At 47.2% G+C, this 22,911-nt stretch overlaps 2 protein-coding genes across 2 annotated transcripts; one reads left to right on the forward strand and one right to left on the reverse strand.

Annotated features, from left to right (window-relative positions):
* Window positions 1-359: 359 nt before the first annotated feature.
* Window positions 360-21,243, forward strand: trim46a (tripartite motif containing 46a; the record flags this gene model as incomplete). The annotated part of the gene is made up of 12 exons (XM_080767141.1): window positions 360-404; window positions 7,185-7,446; window positions 8,466-8,643; window positions 9,965-10,163; window positions 10,957-11,103; window positions 11,761-11,856; window positions 12,997-13,250; window positions 13,674-13,795; window positions 16,729-17,058; window positions 19,024-19,253; window positions 20,403-20,470; window positions 20,796-21,243. The coding sequence occupies 12 exons, from the start codon at window positions 360-362 to the stop codon at window positions 21,241-21,243; spliced, it is 2,379 nt and encodes a 792-aa protein (XP_080623267.1).
* On the reverse strand, window positions 4,221-6,569 carry LOC308317840 (cullin-1-like; the record flags this gene model as incomplete). Its single annotated transcript, XM_080767140.1, has 1 exon — window positions 4,221-6,569. The coding sequence occupies one exon, from the start codon at window positions 6,567-6,569 to the stop codon at window positions 4,221-4,223; it is 2,349 nt and encodes a 782-aa protein (XP_080623266.1).
* Window positions 21,244-22,911: the final 1,668 nt, after the last annotated feature.

The raw sequence follows: 22,911 nt of genomic DNA on the forward strand, positions 1-22,911 counted from the left end.
GAGAGAGAGGGGAGACTCGGGAGAGAGAGGAGAGAGAGAGAGAGAGAGAGAGAGAGAGAGAGAGAGAGAGAGAGAGAACGTGCGCTGCGCCACGCAGCCAAGTCGCAGGAGAGCCAATCAGACAGTCACAGAACACCCCCCCCCCCACACACACACACACACACACACACACACACACGTCCGTGACCGGTATATCGACCACGAACCACCTATCAGCTATAGCCTATATGTGAAGAAGAAGAAGCACCGGGTTGGGTCGGAACCGGCCCGTTGGATCTCAGAGACAGAATAAACGCAGAAGGCATAAGACATAGTCATCATTCATCATCATCATCATCATCATGGCAGCGGAGGCTGAGATGCAGACCTTCACCTCCATCATGGACGCGTTGGTTCGCATCAGCGTGAGTATTTCTGACTGCATGTAAGGTGTTTATTATAAGGATGACGTTTAGCCCACTGGCCTACATATCAGGTACAGGCCCTAAAGCCTAGTATATCGCGTCTGTTTTTTGAACACGCTTCTTTATGCTGAATTGCTGATCTGGGGACGCATGCACGCACGCGGGTCACGGTGATGTCAATAATAGGCTGTCTATATAGCCTATAATTAATGTAATTTGTGAAATCTGCGCGTGATGAGATGCAGGTGCCGACTGTGGTGCTTATTGTTAGCTATTTGTATATGAATAATAGATAGGTTATTCATAATAAAACCCCCAACCCCACCCCCTACACTAGCCTACACACACGCACAGCATGGTCTGGTTAATTGTTGCTATAGAGCACAATTATAACGATTATTATGTTTTCTTTTTGGCTCCGGTCCAGCGGGCCCACAGTCAGAAGACAGACAGACAGACAGACAGACAGACAGACAGACAGACAGACAGACACAGACAGATCGCACGCATGCACGTACGCACGCACCATGACCACGTGCAGTGTGTGAGTATGTTGTGAACGGAAGGTATAAGCTATAGAATCAGACGGACACACAATGAGAAGGCGAGATGATGGCGAGCTAGGTGAGTGAGAGAGGAGGGTGGTTGTCATGGATACGGGAAACAGCAGTAGTGGCATGTTCAGGCAGGGCAGGGGGCAGAAACCGGCTGCTGACTAACGCTTAGCTCTGACTGTCTGTCTGTCATAAATATATCCCTGATCCCTCTTGTTACATATCTAATCAAGAGGGCTGTCAACACTGCTGAATCCGGAAGGAGTCTCCTGAATCTCGACCCCATCTCCCATGCAGGCGGTGCCCCTGGAATTGTCATTTCTCCCTAATTTCTCCTGGATTGGGGGATATTCGTGCATGCAGGCAAGGAAGGATACAGAACGAACGTCGTGACCATTAAGGATATATATACACCTATCTTTGAATAATTACTAGTGAAGGCATTAGTGTGCGTTTTGCCCAGGGAGCTCAGGCAATACAATTAAGGGTCAATTGTTTGATTGCATTTCATTTAATCGCCGTCTGAAGAACACTCGCTCGTTTTTCTGCTTGCGTACAAATACACTCTAGAGTTCACATTCTCAGAGAAAGTAAAACATCTTTTTAGGCCTATTTGTTTAGCCTATACTTTACTTACTGAGTTCTGCCCAATTTCAAATACTTTTACTTATACTCCCCTATACATCTCGGATACAAATATTGTACTTTTACTCCACTGCATTTATATGACAACTTTAGCCCATTCTGACCTGAGATCAGATTCATACAAGGTTTCCACTGGACACACACTGGTCTGATTAACCCATATCTGACCTGAGATCAGATTCTAAAAATGTCAGTCGTTCTTCGATAATAAAAAAAAATAGCAGACCTACAAGCTCATAGCGCGCCACTCGGTGGCGCGCTATGAGCTTGTAGATCTGCTATTTTTCAATAGCTAAAGCATAACATGATGCTGACACCAGAATGGGTTCCCGTTCAGAATGGGTTATATGACAACTTTAGTTAGGCCTACTATAGTTACTTTGTAGATTTTGAATATTATTACAATTTACAATTTAGGCATTTAGCAGACACTCTTTACACTAAACAAGAACAAAAACATGGTAATACACATAAAAAAAATAGTCGAATATCTATAATGAAAGCTACCATATATACTATAGTGCTATGTCTACATAATGCAATCTAAGTTGAGCCTTTGCATACGCCTGTAAGGTCGTTGGGGCTATAGGGCACTACGGGCTAAAATGTAGTGTGAAGAGGTGGGATTTATTTCAGACTACAGCGGAAGATTGTGAGTGAGTCTGCAGTTCTGATTACAATGGGAAGTGCATTCCATAGGCAAGCACAGCTAAACCTAACCTTAACCCTCTCCCAACCCTTTAACGCACCCCTCACCAACCTTAATCCGGTCGTTTCAACGCACCCCTCACCAACGTTAACCCGTCGTTTTCACGCACCCCTCACCAACCTTAATCCGGTCGTTTTAACACACCCCTCACCAACCTTAATCCGGTCGTTTTAACGCACCCCTCACCAACGTTAACCCGGTCGTTTTAACGCACCCCTCACCAACGTTAACCCGGTCGTTTTAACGCACCCCTTACCAACCTTAATCCGGTCGTTTTAACGCACCCCTCACCAACGTTAACCCGGTCGTTTTAACGCACCCCTCACCAACGTTAACCCGGTCGTTTTCACGCACCCCTCACCAACCTTAATCCGGTCGTTTTAACGCACCCTTCACCAACCTTAATCCGGTCGTTTTAACGCACCCCTCACCAACCTTAACCCTAATAGCTGAAAGCTGAATATAATAGGAGAGGCTAGCGCCCCTCAAAAAGATAGCAGCAGGTGCAGCACACGAGGTACAGTACCAGATTGGACTACATGAACCCAGTACATTTGTGTGCTGTCTAACACATGAGGATTGTACTGTACTTGCTTAGTGCCTATAATAACCACCATCACCACTTTGGGCACATGGGCCACAAGTCCTGGCTGTGCCCATTCCTGCATGCAGCTGTCCCCATGCCTGGATGGCCTGTACCCTTCATGTGTGCATTCAGGTCAAGGCGCCAGGTGTTTCTCTTGGTCTTCCCCTTTTGCTTTTCCCTCGTGACTTCCAGAAGAGGTCATGTCTTGTGATGCTGGATGTAGGCTTAAGTATAGAGTATAGAGTATGGCCAATCTATCTCCAGTGACCGGCGGCCTTTGGGGAAGATCGCTGCGTCTTCAGGCGGCTGCTCTGCTCTGTTCGCTATACATATATAGCCACAATTCCTGGTAGCGGATGTTGTTTTGTAAAATTCGTACTCATGTGAAGTGAGGGCACTTGCTTTGCTTTGGCCAGTACAGGTGAAGTCACGGAATTATTCGGAGGCCGTGTTGATAATGTTTGCATCTTCCTCATGGCGGTGGCAGTTTGTTCCCCAGGTCTCCGCTCCAGTGGTGGAAAGTAACTGTAGGCTACTTAACCCATTCTGACCTGAGATCAGATTCATACGAGGTTTCCACTGGACACACACTGGTCTGATGAACCCATTCTGACCTGAGATCAGATTCTAAAAAATGTCAGTCGTTCTTCGATTTTTCAAAAATAGCAGACCTACAAGCTCGTAGCGCGCCACTCGGTGGCGCGCTATGAGCTTGTAGATCTGCTATTTTTCAATAGCTAAAGCATAACATGATGCTAACACCAAAACGGGTTCCCGTTCAGAATGGGTTAATAGTACTGTACTTAATTAAGTACAATTGTGAGGTATTTGTAGTTAGTGTGGTTGCCAAAAGGGCAACCAGACTTTATTATTATTTTTACTAGAGTAAGACAAAACTTTGCCGCACTACCAGTTAATTATTGTACTTGTATTTAAGTATTTCCAATACATTTTAAGCTACTACAATTCCCCTCTCTACTATGAAAAACGGCTCCGTTACACCACCATATATGGCCATCTATCACGCCTCGTGACACGCCACACCTCGTGACACATCACGACACACTCCATATATGGCCATATGTTGATCTGACCGTCCCCCATGCCAAAGCGCCAGCGCTCGTCCAGCAGCTTGCCGTCACCCAGGGGAAGGAAGCGTTCTCGCCCTCAGAGCATCTTACTGGTTTTCACAATGTGGCGCCAAGAGTATTGGCTATACGTAAGTAATTATGAAAAAAAAGGGCCCAAAGGAATCATTTTCTTCAAACGTCTTCGGGAGATGTCCTCTGGGAAAAAGCAAATAAAAACAGAGTGGCTGGAGACTAAGCCAGGTAGCTGTAGGTGTCATTTTCCCCGTCCACTCGTTCTAGGTATTCCTTCTCGATGAGGATGTCGATACATGTCTTTATAACAGGGACTCTGGGTTTAAACACTGAGGAGAGCTGGTTGAGGACCTCTGCCAGAAGCTGTTGATGTTTCAAGACTTTCCTCATCTTCATAATGCGAACAATGGCCGACTGTATTAGCAACTTCCTGTCCTCCTCGATGTTCTTATGGGTGGTTTCCTGTTCCTGTTTTTGCTCAGTCTTCATTGGCACATTGATGTTCACCCGCAGTTTCTTATTCTTGTAACCCAGGAACAGTTTGATGAGAGTGTGAGGGAACAGTTTGATGAGGGTGTCTGCTTTGAACTCATCTATGTTGGCATTTTCGTCCTCAAGCACCAGTAATTTAGACTTCAACAGGATTTGTAAGACTTGCACCAAGATGTCAATTTTGATCTGTGTACTGTCTGTGAGCTGTTGGACAGTGTAGACATCCCCACTGTTACTGTACTGTAGTAAGATGGCCATCTGGAATGTTGACACCTGCAGTGTGTGTCTGTTCTTGAAGCAGTTGGTGACCAACTCTCCTTTGGAGAGGTGATAGAGCCAGATTAGTTTGCGGCCACTGTGTTTACTGGCATAAAAGGCTGTGAAACGCTGGTGGCTTCGTTCTAGCTCCGAGGGGAGAGCGAACGTGCAGGACTGCTGGAACGGCCAAAAGCCTGAGATCAACACCTGGATACTGAAGTCCAAGTCTAAGGGCTCCGAGGTGACAAGATGCTTCTTGAATTGTTCATTGAGGTCTTTGCTGACTCCCATGTCCTGGAACATGCGCTGAAGTTTAAACGTGTACGTAAAGCCACATGCTTGCTTGAGTTTGGAGATCATACTATCCTCGGCATCATCACTAGCACTGTTCTGGTGGACCAGTCTCTTGGCGAGGTCTTTAGAATAGAACTTTTGGAAGACATCTTTATCTTCTATGTACTTGAACGCCACCATCACCTGGTCGAGTGCGTCTTCCAGTTCTGCCTCTTCTGAATTTTTAGAGCTCTTCTTGAGCAGGGAATCACAGTATCTAGCCATCAGCTCAGGTGATTTACTGGATGACTGAACCATCTTAGTCACAGCATTATTGTTGATGAAACGAACACAGGCCTTATCCAGAGCAGTCACAAAGCCAGCATCTTTGTTAAACGCTGACGTAACCAAGGCGTTGTATTTCTTGTGGACATCGAGGATAGTTTGGACGTACATCTTAGGGTCATTGAGAGCAGAGTCACCACACTTCTCGATTGCAGCCAGCCCCCGATTGTAAATATGCATTTCTAGTGGCTTCTTCAGTTCCCCAAGACCATCGGTGATCCGAGAAACCAAGTTATACATGCGTCCCAGGTCTTCATTCTTGTCTGCGTCAAGTAAATTATGGAACTCAGTGTGGAATATCTCTAGGTGTTTCTCTATGAGAACCTGCTGACATGTCCTGGTCAGTTCATCCTGGGTGGACTCATGGAGGTAGACCTGAACACGCCGCTGCTCTTCTAGGAGGCGGCCTTCCGCCTTCTTCATGTACTCAGTAAAAGGGTTCTGCAGGAGGAATTCGGTACTCTCTCTTGTGTAGAAGTGCTCTGTGTCTGTGAGGAACTGTGTCTCAAAGAACTCTGTGTACACCGACAGTGTGGGTCCTGCATCGTCCTCATTTAGACCCAACTCCACGTAAGACTGAACCACCCCGCGGATTAGTGTCTCGTTGATGGGCTCTCCATTACGTTCTTCCTCGATCAGGTTCAGAACAGCATTGGTTACCTGTTCATTCAAAGATCTAAAAAGGCATTCTCTCCACGTCACAAGAGCAAGTGAGTAAATTTCATAGATGCCCTTGCGGCCTTCGTCACACACAGGTCGAACCCAGTGGCGGTTGAGGTAGGCACAGATCCCATTCAGCACCTTACTGGAGAAACGGTAGTCCTCCCACTGCTGGGTGTAGAATTTCAACAGCCCCTCGTCCATCAAGTCCTTCCCATCCACGAGTAGGTTGATAAGGTAGGTCTTGAAAAACTCCTTGAGCCTCTTGTAGAGCTCCATTCCAACGAACTGGGCTCCTCCAGGAGTGGCTGATGTTTTAGAAGACTTGTCGGAAGATGGGGGTCCGGCCCCATGTGCCTGGTTTGACGGGTGAACACTCGTAAGACAGGTGTATACATGCGTGTACAGTTCCATGTATCGTGTGTTGGCCATGCTTTGTCTGCTGTAGACCTGCTGTATTCCTGCCCTCAGGTCATCCCAGATCTGGTCCAGGCCGACCTGTTTCAGACCATGTGGGTTCTGGTTTCTGTTGGATGACATGGCAGCTTCCTCCTCTCCACCGAGTTCACGTTCTCAAGTCCTGGGTCCAGTGAAGCGGTGTCTCCTTAGTCCTCCATTGGAGGGCAATAGGGAGAGGTGGAAGGACCGGTCTAACAAGCAATATTTGTACTCCAATCTCTGTCGTCACACAGTACTCGCTAAGTCACGAACCACTTGTAGAAAGACAGGGTGGAGTCCTCATATCACCTCCAGCCACGTGCGGTGAGCTTACGCAGTCCCTCTAAGCGCAGCAGCCACTCAAACACAAGCCGTCCGACTGTCACTCAATGTGCGCAATGCAATTGCGGATATGTGCTATATGTGCATATATGGATATATAGACGCTCTTATCATCACACACATCTATGACATCATCAGACACTATGACGTAAAATTGTCCATTAATTGTCAATGTGAATTTAATGTTTGTGTAGGACAAAGTTTTGTGAACATACACTTAAAGCTGGACATAGGAGGGGCTAGCTCCAAAAATGTGACTTTATACTGATTGCAGATCCTCTCCTCTCCTCTCCTCTCCTCTCCTCTCCTCTCCTCTCCTCTCCTCTCCTCTCCTCTCCTCTCCTCTCCTCTCCTCTCCTCTCCTCCCCTCCTCAGTCCAACATGAAGAGCATGGAGCAGGAGCTCCACTGTCCGGTGTGTGATGAGATGGTGAAGCAGCCCATCCTGCTGCCGTGCCAGCACAGCGTGTGTCTGCTGTGCGCCGCCGACATGCTGGTGCAGCGCGGCTACCCTCCCCCCGACCTCCCGCCGGAGCCCATGTCCCCCGGCGCCACCCCGCAGGGCGGCCGCTCGCCCCGCACGCCGCGCAGGCCCACCCCGCGCACCCCCGACCGCCTGGAGAGGGTCCTCAGGACAGGTGTGTGTGAAGCCATACGGGGCCTTATCTCTGTGTTTTGTTTTGTTTGTAAAATGAACGGCCCACACTAGTACAGTATCACACATGAGCATCAGAAGCAGCAGATCCACTGAGATCTGTTACAGAGATGATATAGTGGAATTTGAGAAATAGGCATTTTGTGAGGAGAATTATTGCCCTGGTCTTCACACGAGAAATGGTTATAAGATTAGATTGGGTTTAGCGGTGTTAATTATGTTGACTAAGACTAGGACTAAAATTACAGATCATCTGGTTCCGTAAAAAATAAAGAATCTACTACCCCCCCCCCAAAAAAATACTTTACTCATGCAGGTTTGTTATATAGTTTGTTGTCGTTCGACCTTCCTATTGCCCGTGTGGCTGTATTAAAGAAAAACGGGCAATGGCCAGAACTCAATCGAAAATCGGCGATTGAAAATCGTCCGTTTTCAAGATGTTTTGACCATTATCTCTGGAACGGAAGGTGCTGTTCTGTTCAGTTAGTTCCAGGCTTGTTGGATGTGTGACTTTGAGGACATTATGCGCATAATTACAACTTTTCGAGTTTGTCAGCAGGTTTAAAAGTATATGGTAATTGTTCGGGCCTTAGTTTTCAGGCCCGTTGAGAACTCTTCTATATATTTTCCAGTTTCACATATAGGTTACATAACTGTCCGGGTAGCTCAGTCGGTATAGAGCTCTGGTCCCTTTGGACCACAAGTTCTTGTGTTCGGTTACGGGAACCACCAACTGAGTATAGCTCGGCCTGGGTGTGGCAAGTCGTGACGGGAAGTACTGGGAGTTGATGGTATAGGCGTGGCGCTCCACCTCAGCAACCCATCTCCCAGGAGGCTATAGCGCATCGTGACGGGGACAGATTCCATCTCCCAGGGGTACCGTGCCAACCATTTAATGAGTGGTTGGCATTAAAACGAGAGTTCTGTGAGTGCTGGGGTTTTTCTCTTTTAGATGATACCGTATTACCGACAATAAGCCTCTCCTCTCCTCTCCTCTCATAGGCAACTATGTAAACTCCCCTCTCCACGCAGCGTGTGGTACGTACCCAGGTAGGAGGCGTAAGGAGGTGCTTCCTCCCATCCTGTTCCCGTGTCCCAGCTGTCAGGAGGAGGTGGAGCTGGGAGAGAGAGGCCTGACCGACTGCCTCCGCAACCTCACACTGGAACGCATCGTAGAGAGGTACGCGCACGCACAGCGCGCACGCACACACACAGACACACACACACACACACAGACACAGAGACCTTAGTCCAGGTCAGTGTAGCTCACGGTTAATGAAACGATGTCTTTAAATCCTCGGAGCGTAGCTGAAGAGTGAGTCAGTGATGGAATGGCTTCTGCATCACTTCATCACGACGACAGATAATCGTTGTCTGGATGCACGGCCCGGTTCTGCTGCTGATCACACACACACACGCACACGCACACACACACACACACACACACACACACACACACACACACACACACACACACACACACACACACACACACACACACACACACACACACACACACACACACACACACACACACACACACACACTGGTCAGCACTGCAGTGGGGCTGATGGGAACAGCTGTTCATCACACTGGTTCACAAGCCTTCTCATTTCAAGGACCATAACAGTCCTGGATCTTAAAGGGGAATTCCACTCATTTTCAACATGACCTTAATATACCTTAGAGCTGTAATTTAAAAAAAAGAAAGTCCCCCCCCCCCCATTCTGTGTTTCCTAGAACTGGAGGTCTGAAGAGAATCATTGACATGGTGAAGTACATCTTGATGATGTCATCATGTTGAAAATGAGTGGTATTCCCCTTTAATAAAGGAGGCGCCGCTTTTATGGCCTCGTGAACACTTTACGACAGCCTCCCAGCTCGATGGTGGCGTGTTGGTCTTTGGAATTATAGGTCTATTCCTTTTGATAATCTGTTTGTAACCTCACAAGGTTAAAAACAGCATCGTATGATGTCACCCGCAGCAAGTCAAGACCTGGACGAATTAGTGACGTCTCTATTGGGGCCAGATCAAAGCAAGACTAGTCAGATCTGGCCCAGAATATCACCTGATTCAACCAACATAAATTCTGCCCACTAAGACAGACGTCCCTGGATGACTCAGAGAGAGTTCGATCGAGGCCAGATCAACTAGTCGGATCTGGCCCAGAATAAGCTATATTATTTCATTAAGACGTCCTGGAAATGATGTAAAGATCATCCCCATCTGGGCTGTGGTCTGGCCTCTAGTCCTGAACGTCCTGAACGTCACCGGAGGACGTCATCATAACGTCATCATGACATCATTTGGCTTGCTGGGCATAGATGATTTTCCCATTCTCCCATTCTCCCATTCCTGTGACGTCATGTGGGTCAATACAGACATCATCACCATGTGTCATCATCAAGGCACCCAGGCTCCCGTGGAATGGAAGTAAAGAGAGAAAATTATACTTGTCTTTTGAATGTTGTGTCTGCCTCTCTCTTCTCTCTCCCTGCAGGTACAGGAGCACAGTCAGCCTGGGAACCGGGTCGATACCGTGTGTGTTCTGTAAGCCTCCTCAGTCATTAGAAGCCACTAAAGGCTGTGCAGACTGCAGGTCCAACTTCTGCAATGAATGTTTTAAGGTGTACCACCCATGGGGCACGCCTCGCGCCCAGCACGAACACATCCTGCCAACCAACAACTTCAGGCCCAAGGTCAGTGTGTCACTCCTTCTCTTCTCTTCTCTTCTCTTCTCTTCTCTTCTCTTCTCTTCTCTTCTCTTCTCTTCTCTTCTCTTCTCTTCTCTTCTCTTCTCTTCTCTTCTCTTCTCTTCTCTCAATAAGGTAGGTAGGTAGTGCAGAACAGGGAGGCGCAGAGGCAGAGAAGTCTAAATGCTAGAGGGTTTATTCCAAAATCCAGGATACAAGGCAACATACAACACTTAACATACAACAATGAACTGACAAGGAACTAAAAAAAAAAACAGGGCTATAAATACACACAGGGAAAACGGCACAGGTGAAAATCAAGACAGTGATAGGCTAAGAGACCAGCAACAGAACACAGGTGGTTGCAAACTAATAATCACAGGTGGTGAGACAACACAGGTAACAAAAGCAACAGAGGAAACGCAAGGGACCAAAAATACTACAAAACAAAAGCACAACAGAAAACGTCACATAATCGTGACTGTCTGTCTGTCTGTCTGTCTGTCTGTCTGTCTGTCTGCAGGTGTTGACTGTTAGTCTGTCTGTCTGCAGGTGTTGGTGTTAGTATTATGTTATGCTTTAGCTATTGAAAAATAGCAGATCTACAAGCTCATAGCGCGCCACTGAGTGTCGCGCTACGAGCTTGTAGGTCTGCTATTTTTGAAAAATCAAAGAACGACTGACATAGAAACATGGCTTTTTCCAGAAAACTGTCAGGATGTAGAAGACATTTGTAGAATCTGATCTCAGGTCAGAATGGGTTAAAAAAGGTAGTCGACCGTAATCTGTCTGTCTGCAGGTGTTGACGTGTCCGGAGCATGAGCAGGAGAGGCTCCAGTTCTACTGCAGGACGTGTCAGAGGCTGCTCTGTCCGCTCTGCAAGCTGCGCCGGGCGCACCACGGACACAAGGTCCTGCCCATCGCACAGGCCTACCAGGCACTGAAGGTAAGGTCCTGCCCATCGCACAGGCCTACCAGGCACTGAAGGTAAGGTCCTGCCCATCGCACAGGCCTACCAGGCACTGAAGGTATACCGCTTATTGTGGCTGTCACCATTATGGCTCAAATAACTCTATGGCTCTATATGCACAGCAGCCATTTTGGAAATCACTCCTCCTGCTTCCGGGCCTCGTCCGACTTCCTTCACAGGTGTTACGGACGCTCCCGGATGATACTATAATGAAGGCTCTGTTCCGTTCTGGTCAAACCGAGTCATGGTGCTGCTATTGGGCGTGCTGGCTCACTGTGAAACACTACCCCAGTGGGTCTCAAAGTGTCCTTGAGTGGGTTCCAAATGGCCCTGTACGGGTGTGTAACTCTCAGAGTTACGGGGGTCCTTGAAATAAAAAAAGGTGAGAGAACCACAGCACACTGAATGGTGAGACTTAATTGGTATCAGCCGTAAAACCTGTGAAGGATATAGGACCCTGTTGCTATTTTCTGTCGTCGATGATGTTTGATTTGGCTTTTAGGATTGGTAAACAGAAGGTACACACCGTGCAGATATGCCAATATTGAATGACTTTATACTTTAAATAGTTTAAAAAGCTGACCTAAAAGTGACTGACTGCTGTTTCAGTAACCATTCCCATTGGTCCTCTAGGACAAGATCACCAAGGAGATCAACTATATCCTGGCCAACCAGGAGACAGTGCAGAATCAGATCACGCAGCTGGAGAGTACCGTCACGCAGATGGAGGTGAACCACTCTTTATTCTATCAACCAATCACACCTCACATTTATAAATACACAACCACTGGGAGCTGACCAGTACAACCACAGTCTGATACTGTTGCACTGGGAGCTGACCAGTACAACCACAGTCTGATACTGTTGTACTGGGAGCTGACCAGTACAACCACAGTCTGATACTGTTACACTGGGAGCTGACCATGCAGTACAACCACAGTCTGATACTGTTACACTGGGAGCTGACCAGTACAACCAAAGTCTGATACTGTTACACTGGGAGCTGACCAGTACAACCACAGTCTGATACTGTTGTACTGGGAGCTGACCAGTACAACCACAGTCTGATACTGTTGTACTGACCAGTACAACCACAGTCTGATACTGTTGTACTGACCAGTACAACCACAGTCTGATACTGTTGTACTGACCAGTACAACCACAGTCTGATACTGTTGCACTGGGAGTTGACCAGTACAACCACACTGGCTGGGGGCGTAGGCAGACCCGCCGCGCAGCGGAGCGTCTTCTACCCTCCCAGCCAGTGTAAAATACTCGGTAAGCTGGGGCCTCCAGTGGCTTATTGCTTTTCTAAAACGGTTACAAACATATAGCAATATTAACCTAATAAAACTATTAAATTCACAAAAGTAGCCACGCTTTGCGCCACCAGAGCGAGCGAGCCAGAGCCACAACACTTCCTTGTTTTGCTCGGCAAGTAGCCTATGTGACGGGAGAATAGCGCTTGATGTGTTTACGGGGCTGCCTGGAGCCACACATTCACAGTCATATGAGCCAGGCGGTGCTTAGACGCCCGCACGGCATGTGTTTGTAAAGAAACCTTCCCCAGTTCAGCTACAAGGCTGCAGGATGATACAAAGTGATTGAAGGAGTGGCGTTATCGGTGAAATTTACACCGGTCACGTGACGGTAACCAGCCAATCAGAATGAAGTATTGGGACTACCCGTTTTAGAACTTCGTTTTTATTTCGTTTTCAATTAAAAAAGGTAGTCGACCGACATCTTTCGTCATCATTTCTAGCCGACCAAACCAACGCTGCTCTCTGTGTGTGTGTGTGTGTGTGTGTGTGTGTGTGTGTGTGTGTGTGTGTGTGTGTGTGTGTGTGTGTGTGTGTGTGTCCAACCCAGTTGAACAGTGCCGTGGCCCGGGAGCAGCTCAACCACTGCGTCCGGTCGCTGGGCTCCGCGCTGTGCGAGCGCCAGGGCACCCTGGTGGTGGCGCTGGAGGGCTCCCACGCCCGCCGGGAGGAGGCTCTGTCCCAGCAGATGGCCGAGAGGAACGGCCTGCTGGAGCACGCCGGCCTCATGGCGTACACGCAGGAGCTGCTCAAGGAGACGGACCCGCCCTGCTTCGTCCAGGCCGCCAGGATCACCCACTGCAGGTGAAACAAACGACGACGGTGCCAACCCGCTCCTTGTGTGTGTATGTCTGTATGTCTGTCTGTATGTCTGTCTGTATGTCTGTCTGAGCATGAAACAGCTGCAATACCTTGATTGGTATGACCTAAAGTGGCACTGTTGAGCAGTGTGGCCGTGTGTGTCTCTTATGTATGTGTATGTCTATAGGCAGCACACACACACACTCTGCACCGCTCAGTTCTCACGTTGGTGTGGTTTTTGGGACAGTTTTGACCATACGCGAACCATGTGCCTTGAGTCACATGCTTTAAAGGTTCATTCAAAAGTGGCTGAAGACTGTAGCATGATACGTCTATCCTCCCCTCTCTCTCTCTCTCTCTCTCTCCCTCCCTCCCTCTCTCTCTCTCTCTCTCTCTCTCTCTCTCTGTCTCTCTCTCTCTCTCTAGGCTAGTGAAGGCTATAGAGCACCTGCAGTGTTTCACCCTCTCCGCTGATACCTCGTTCAGACACTTTCACCTCGACGCCTCCAAAGAACACAAACTCATCAGCAGCCTGGAGTTCATCAGAGGTAGGGTGTGTGTGTGCATGCGTGGGTGTGTGGGTGCATGGGTGGGTGCGTGCGTGTGCGCACCCTTGACACGCACACACTTTTGGACGGCATTATTGTGAGATTGTAAATCTACAATTCTAGTTATTTGTCGTACAACTAAATGTATAGGTCTTAAGTGGCTAATGACAACAGCAGACAAGGTCGAGACGTTATTATATTATTATATAAGTATTCAATTTAATTTGAGTTAACACAATTCCTTCGTGGACTATAAATAAAACCCTGACAGAGTATAGCTCAGGCCAGACGCCATGCAGACACACACACATTTTGGCACCGCTTTTTTTGCTGAGGGTGACGAGAAACAAATCTACTGTGAGCTGAGCTGGTGAAATAACACCGTGATGAACTAATACAAGACAATAAGAGGAACTCATTCAAGGAGTGCAAAGAAGACAAACTAAAACAAGCGATTGGGGTGCTGATATTCACTTCAGAGCTTCACAATCCTCACCTGCAGAACTGAAGATCATCAAGAACATGTCTTTAGACCAGCGGTGCTATTTTTCTTTAGCTTTTGCTATTTTTGAGTGGTGCAACCACTCCAAGGATCAGCAATGTCTGTGTTAACATATATGTATGTGACTATGTATGTGACTATGTTACTATGAGTACCAGTAGGGGGAAAAGTGGCACTGTTGTGCCAGAAACAGAGAGAGAGAGATAGTGCTGCACTGTTGCCTGCTAATGAGAGAGAGGGGGGGGGGGGGGGGGGCAGGAGGAGAGGGTAGAGGGGAGTTGCACCACTCAGTTCACACGGGTGTGATTTTTTTTAAATAGCCAATGATTGCTGTTTTTGAATGGCCAACATATAAATGGATAAAGTATAACGATTACAATAATAACAATTAAATAAATCAATTATAGCGAAACGAGGGAGGTGGTGGGTCAGTTCAGAATAAAAATCACTACCGGAATCAGAAAATAAGCTTAAACTGTGATTTAATGAACTCAAAACAAAATGAAATGTTCAATAACAATAAGTCACTTAAATTAAATCTAAATGAAATAAACCGCCTCAAAAGGAATGGGTGTGAAACTCAAATGTCCTGCAGGCACTGTCCAAAACTAACTAAACTGTCCAAAAGAAAATCCAAAATGGAACCCGCTCAATGTGGTGTAATGGTAAAGTCTCCTCGGCTCTTACCTCCCTTTACACACGTTACGAAAAGTCCGTCCTCGTGGCGTAATCCAAACAATGAAGTCTCTTAATCCACAGGTAGAATCCGTTAACCCATTCTGACCTGAGATCAGATTCATACGAGGTTTCCACTGGACACACACTGGTCTGATGAACCCATTCTGACCTGAGATCAGATTCTAAAAATGTCAGTCGTTCTTCGATTTTTCAAAAATAGCAGACCTACAAGCTCGTATCGCGCCACTCGGTGGCGCGATATGAGCTTGTAGATCTGCTATTTTTCAATAGCTAAAGCATAACATAGTGCTAACACCAAAACGGGTGCCCGCCCAGAATGGGTTAAAGGGAAAAATCCAAATGGCTGTAATGGCAAGACTAGGGAAAATCTTCCTCTTGCCTCCTCAGTAGACTGTGTCCCTCTGCACCTCCACCCTGGACTGCCTAGCTCAATCTCACCAGGTGGCCCAAACAATGTGATTGCCCCTCACCCCCCCATCAGCCAGGTGAGCTGTGGGCGGGGCTTCACAATCACTGCCTGTTCTGTTACCATAGCAACACATGTATATCTAGCTGGTTTCTCATGGCATAGTCCAGCAGATAACTAGAACAAATGCATATCGCGGCAGATGGGTGGAAAATAATAACATACATGAAATGAGTGCATAGCAAACGAAAAAATGCATATAAACAATGTGACTCTGGGCACAGACGTTACAAAAGTTGTGCTGTGTAAACTATACTTTTGCTCAGACCCTACTTTGAGAACCAATGCTTTAGGCTACATCTCTGAAGGCCGTGTCCCTCATATTATAATATACACTACAGTATGTGATGATGTGAGTGGCTGTGGCGTATGCGTGAACTAGGGGCTTGAGCCCGATGTGCACGACTGTTGCAGACCAACAAGCTCACGACGCATGTTAGCGGATGGATCGTTAATTAGGCTTCAGCCTTCATCTCAAGGTCCTCATACACCGGGAGCCAGGGCCGGCCTTAGGGACGTGGAGCCCCGTTTCAAGATGAGGCCCCCATATACCACCCCCCCATATCACTTATGTATTCTGCTATGGGATAATTAATCAATTCAGCAACAGTTCAAAAGGCAGAGATACATAATAGGACTAGTAGAAGCATGAGAAATCCCAGCAAAGAGGAACCGTATAAGTAAATCAAATATAGAGTGGTAGAGAGCTGAGATCAAAGATTGGAGACTAATTGCTTGTCTGTGTCGTCAGCGGGTGTGGAAGGCAGCGGAGGCTCAAGGCCAGACTTATCACACATAATTGCTTTCATGAAAGGATTATTGAATGCAGAACTAGATCGAAGACAGATTGTTATGCAAAACAGAAATGAAGCCGTGAATGCCACATGCAGTAAGAAGAGACTGAGAGAACGAGACAAAAACTAAATAAATCAAAACAAAAAATATATATTCAAGAAGATTGAATTTAATTTAAGGTTAGTTTGTCGTCACATCAGGGATCTCCATATGTGACGTAAGATTCGACAGAACTCGAACAGAATTTGCACATCCGTATTTGGGCATATGGGCAGGCTGATTCGCCGATAATGCGATTTGCACCACACATTACATTTTAAAAGTTGTGAAATTAGGCATTCTACATGATGAGCACTTTCTACTTTTGGTACTTAAAGTACATTTAGATTTTTGATACAAAAAATGTTGTACTTTTTTAATGTGATTATACTTTATGCCCACCACTCTCTCTCTCTCTCTCTCTCTCTGCAGCCCCATTGGCTCCCGTCATCGACACTCAGAAGACGCTGGCCTACGACGAGCTGTTCCTGTGCTGGCGCCTCCCCCTGGACTCCGCCCCCGCCTGGCACTTCTCCGTGGAGTACCAGCGGCGCTCGGGCCTGACGGGCGCCACGTGGGGCGGCGTCAGGACGCCCGACTCCGCCTCCACGTGGCAGCGCATCAACGAGGTGGGCGGGACCACGGCGGTGGTCGACAGGCTGGAGATGGACAGCGTGTACGTGCTGCGGGTGCGGGGCTGCAACAAGGCGGGCTTCGGGGAGTACAGCGAGGACGTCTACCTGCACACGCCGCCCGCGCCAGGTGAGACCACGTGACGCGGACTCTTAGGGCTGTATTTTGCGTGTCTTAAGTACCAGGTCTTATTCCCTAACTTGAGTAAACTAAAGACCTGGAGGTGTGATCAATGCTCTTTGGCCACTCAGAATAACCAAATGGCATTGATCACGCCTCCAGGTCTTTAGTTTACTCAAGTTAGGGAATAAGACCTGGTACTTAAGACACGCAAAATACAGCCCTTAGTATGTTATTTATAGCACACCCACTAGTAACATAATCCATCCTCTTCTATCAATTATTTGGGGTTTCAACCATATACTGACATATCTAATAGTGGTTTCATTGCAAACCGACCACTATAGGGGGCGAGCCAAATTTTTTTGCGAGGGTTTTTGAAAACCTTATGCCGATACCTAACACCATGCCAAAATTCTAAAGTATTCAATTCCAGTTCATAGGCATGTTAGCTCATTTTAGCCACCGTGGATGCCATCTTGAAAACGATGCCTTTCTGGTTGTCTCTCTAATCTATTTTATGAATTATTTTGGTTTTCAACCATACCTATAAGTGTCTAATTTTTGAGTCTGTGTAAACAGACCACTAGGGGGCGCTCCAAAAACATTTGCACAGGTTTTTTATACCCATACCTAACACCACACCAAAATTCAAAAACTAGTCACCAAAAGCCGAATCTTTCCAAGTGCGAACCCAGCTATGAACAAAATATAAGGACTCAATACGCTAGACAAAGGTTAGTTTGTCGAAAAAACTATGACCAAACATGTTCGTCGACTACACCTAAAACTGGCATGGAACAGAAATGGTTCCCACGGGAAGACGCAAAGATGCAGTCTACCATTCTTTGGCAATGGAAGCCAGCGCCGCGGCATGACAATGCAAAGACGCATAAAACGCAACAAAGGAGACAGTATTCATTATTTTTCTCTCATCTCATGTAAAACTTTGATGAACTAATTTCACATATTTGTTTTCTCTCCGTCCCTCTACCTCCACAGTTCCTTTAACTGTTGTCGTGATCGTTTCGTGATCCCTTCCGACTTCACCTCCTTTGAAACCTACTTGTTTTGTTGTTCTTCGCAGATCCAATTAACTTAACTGTCTTTCCTGTCATCCTTTTGAGATGCTGCTTCTTCATCATTCATTATTCTGAATTTAATTCACACATTGACTGTTCTATTCCATCACAAACTAAACCAGTGTTCAACCGCTCTGCTGGTGTTCTGTCGCAGCTGGTTTGATTGATCGATTGAATATTAGTCAGAAATGTAAACAGCACGAGTCGAGGTACAGTCAGAGTCATTTAGGGACATACACTAGGACTTACATTTTTTCTATTGTGTTCCAATGTAACGTGGCATAAAAATAACACAATAGGCTAATACATAATCAACAGATATAAACCTCTGAATATCGTTTTCCACTTTGTGTGAATTCATAATCTCACTCAGATCCACTGATTATGGAGCCGTGTGAAACTCAATATTTGGAAGTGAATATGACATCATAATATTGATGACTTATGTTGGGCGATATTTTGAAACCAGCATCATCAGACTATAGGAGCTCACTCATCATCACTGTTTCTTCCGGATCATTTTCTCTCCTCCCGTCTCCTCTCCTCCCGTCTCCTTTCCTTTCCTCTCGTCTCCTCTTCTCCTGTCTCCTGTCTTGTCTCCTCTCCTCTCCCCCCTCCCCTCCTCCTCTCTCCTCTCCTCTCCTCCCATAATGTACTCCACTCTGACTGAACCTGGTTGCTTTAGTTTTATCCCCATCTCACAAGGAGATAACTCTGTCTGTCCTTCCTAGTACTGATGGAACTAACTTCCATTGATTCCTATACCTTATTCCCCCCCTTCTTTCAATCATGCCTCCCTTCCCTCCAACACCCCTCTCTCTCTCTCTCTCTCTCTCTCTCTCTCTCTCTCTCTCTCTCTCTCTCCCCCCCCCCCCCCCCCTCCCCCTCCCAGTGTTGAGTTTCTGTCTGGACTCCCGGTGGGGTCTCCATGGCGACCGCCTGGCGCTGGGTAAAGGTCAGACGTACGCGCGCAGCGTCCCGGGCCTCTCTCTCCTGCAGGCGGCCGACCGAGCGCTCACTTCCTGCCACCTGACCTCCGACCTCCTGGTGGCCGACCTGGCCATCACGCAGGGCCGACACTACTGGGCGTGCTCGGTGGAGCCCAGCTCCTACCTGGTCAAGGTGTGTGTGTGTGTGTGTGTGTGTGTGTGTGTGTGCTCGGTGGAGCCCAGCTCCTACCTGGTCAAGGTGTGCGTGTGTGTGTGTGTGTGTGTGTGTGCTCGGTGGAGCCCAGCTCCTACCTGGTCAAGGTGTGTGTGTGTGTGTGTGTGTGTGTGTGTGTGTGTGTGTGTGTGTGTGTGTGTGTGTGCTCGGTGGAGCCCAGCTCCTGCCTGGTCAAGGTGTGTGTAACTGCTCCTAAACCCTCTTCATCCGTGGCAGAAATAAGACACCGTTCCAACTGATCTCACTGAGGGCTTTTTATTTTCCCAAGTGATAACCGTGAAAAACTGTAAAGAAAATCACATAATATACTTTTAAATACAATGAAACAATGAAATATGAACGTCCTTGTCAGCTAAACAAACAATAAAATGTACACAAACAATAAACACAAACAATGGCAATATAACTTTTACAGACAAACAAAACAATTGGGAACGTACCGTATGCGCCTTCTGCACAGATTATTCAGGAGTTCAGTTAAGTTCTTTCATATTATATTATTTTCTCTTATCTTATCTTTGTCATGTCAGACTCTCTGACATGAGAGAGCTCCTCTCTGCAGCTCTGCTCTGTTTGTTCTGATCTGACATGCCCAAGACAGGTGATTTAAATGAGGTAATCAGAGCAGGTGAGCCTAATTCAACCTGCCCAGGAACCAGATAGACCACCAAAACAGAGCACAGTAGATGGCACTGTATCACCATGCATTTACCATATGTACCCAAATAACATACCTATAAAGTTCACATATACATTTTCAGAAAGGTAAGCAATAAAATAGAATAGAAACTAGAAATAGAAAAATAGAAATACAAAATACAAAATACCCATTGCTGGGACAGTTACAGTGTGTGTGTGTGTGTGTGTGTGTGTGTGTGTGTGTGTGTGTGTGTGTGTGGGTGTGTGTGCACGTGTGTGTGTGTGTGTGTGTGTGTGTGTGCTCGGTGGAGCCCAGCTCCTACCTGGTCAAGGTGTGTGCGTGGGAGCGCGTGTGCGTTTAATTAGTGTTGTGATTGAGAAATTTAAGCAAAATTAAATTAAATGCAGTGTTCATTTCGTCCACTGAAACCATGACGAAAAATCTGACTCTCTCTCTCTCTCTCTCAGGTGGGCGTGGGACAGGAGTCTAAGCTACAGGAATGGTTCCATCTTCCTGAAGACATGGCCAGTCCAAGGTACCATGTCCTCTAGTCTCCTCCTATGAATACACAGTGGTTGTAAAAACCTTCAGTAGTCTGTATAGCTGTCATATATGACACCATGAATGGATGATATCCTTCCTTTTGAATAAAATAGCATCTCAAATAAGAAATGGAGTGAAATAGACAGTTGCAATTAGTGCCTCCCGTGCAGATCCATTTAACTGTCGTCATAACAATGGTCAAATAATGTGCAAATAAACTATAGTGTTTCTTACAATCCCCTCTCCTCTCCTCTCCTCTCCTCTCCTCTCCTCTCCTCTCCTCTCCTCTCCCCTCCCCTCTCCTCCCCTCCCTATAGGTGTGATCCAGACAGCGGACACGACAGCGAGGCGGACGAGGCCCAGGACGCCCCTCCTGCGTTCTGTTTCCTCACCATCGGGATGGGTAAGATCCTCCTCCCGTCGTCAGGCCACACCCACCACCACCAGGGGAGCAGAGTCGACTCCCACTCCCACCACTCCCAGCAGCACGGCACCCACGCCGCCCCGCACACCACCCCCCTGCCCCCCCGCCTGGGCGTGTGCCTGGACTTCGACGGGGGCCGCGTCTCCTTTTACGACGCGCACTCCCTGCGCGTCCTGTGGGAGGGGCCCGTGGACTGCTCGGCCCCCATGTGCCCCGCCTTCTGCTTCATCGGGGGCGGGGCCCTGCAGCTGCAGGACCTGGTGGCCAATCGGAACGTCGACGAGCCGCCGCCGCGCCGCGTCACCATCCAGTCGCCGCGCGCCACGAACCTGGGGAAGTAAAGGGAGGGAGGGTGGGGGGGCCGTGAGAGTTCACTCAATGATCAAGGTGTGTCTGTAGACGCTGATCTCAACTTAGCCCCGCTGGTCCACTGGTGGAAAAATGTAGAAATACTTGTAGAAATACAATGTAGAAAGTCCGGGATTCCAAAAGTAACGGTACAAAAAAGTACAGGCAACAAAATGCACGTAAAGTACCAAAAGTAAGAGTACTCGTTTCGCAAGTTTTCAAATATTTTTTTAAATAGCAGATCTACAAGCTTTCTTGAGCCGCTTTGCTTCCTCCACGCCAGATTTCTTCGGCAAAAATCGCCGATATGAGCTTATTGATCACCGATCGGTTGTGGTGCAAGTGGTTAAGTATAGATGGTGTCCAGACAGTATCTTGGGTTGTTTATTGAACTCTCACTGTGACCAATGGCCATGGTTACACTTTTTTCGGGTCAGATCAAAGATTCATGACAATTTTCATGAATGAACAAAACCTTTTAGAAGGTATCACGTCAGCCGATGTTGTGTCTGGCTATTTTCTTCTCACTCTCAGGTAGTAATATAATAGTGACGTTTTTGTGGCAAAATCGGACCCATTCGTCGGCCGGTTGACGTTTTTCCACGTCCCACGTCAGATTGCTGACCGTGGAATGCGGACGCATTCTCGTTATCAACTCACAAAGGGTTGATGCGTTATGTAAAAAAGACTAAAACCAAGGCAGGCACGCCATAAGAAGTAAGTACGTAAGTAAAGTCTATTTATAGAGCACCTTTTACAGACAAAATACAGTCACAAAGTGCTCTAACAGAAGGAGATTTGAGTCCCGCGAGGCACGCCCAAGCAAGGTGTTAGCCGAGCCGAGCGACGCTTGGTAAGATTTTGCCCCAACTGGAGTCGTCACTGTGTAGTGTGACCTTGGTGTGAGGAGTTGTCTCAGGAGGTGAACCATGTTAGTTAACTACGCCATGAGCAGAGCCATGTAGTTTTAACCAGCCAAGAAAGAGGACTGCCTGCATGAAAAGAAAAAGTCCTCATCATGGGAACGGTTAACTGCTTCTTTGCTCGTTACTTTGACGCTGAGGATAATGTCTTCGTCTACTCACTAAATCTCTGAATAGTGCAGTTTGAGCACATTTACACTTTTTGAGCACACAACTTCTTTGGATTGTTTTGAAAGGGCTCGCCAGTGTCACCCTGCCTTGTCAAGAATCTTTGATCTGGGCCAACTCAAGCTTGCAGCATACTCCAAACAAAGTATCCCCCCCCCCCCCCCCCAGCTGTGTCAGGTTAATATAAGAACAAAACTACGTCTTTGTGGAGCAAACGAGCAGAAAGCGTTGCCTTGCCCAAGTTTGTTTTGGCAGTTCTTGCACCTCAACAATAATTGCTAACTAGCCGAAGATCAGCACAGGGACGATTCGTATAATATTACGATTTATATTGTGTTATTTCAGCAGTCTGCAATGGACAGTTATGAAGAAAGGTGGTCTGAGGAGGTTAGGAGTTACAAAGCTCTACAACCAAGTGGCAATTCTTTAATGGCGAGACAAAGCATGCATGTTGTCTGTCACCTGGAATGGCGAAACGGGTTATTATAAGAGAGGAAATGATATCAAAGCATGTTGGACGTTCATGTAAAGAAACAGAAGAGAGCTGTGGTCAAATCAGCACAGAATCAA

The sequence above is a fragment of the Protomyctophum bolini genome (assembly GCF_963924005.1).
Source record: "Protomyctophum bolini genome assembly, chromosome: 7".
In the NCBI taxonomy this organism is placed as follows: Eukaryota; Metazoa; Chordata; class Actinopteri; order Myctophiformes; family Myctophidae; genus Protomyctophum; species Protomyctophum bolini.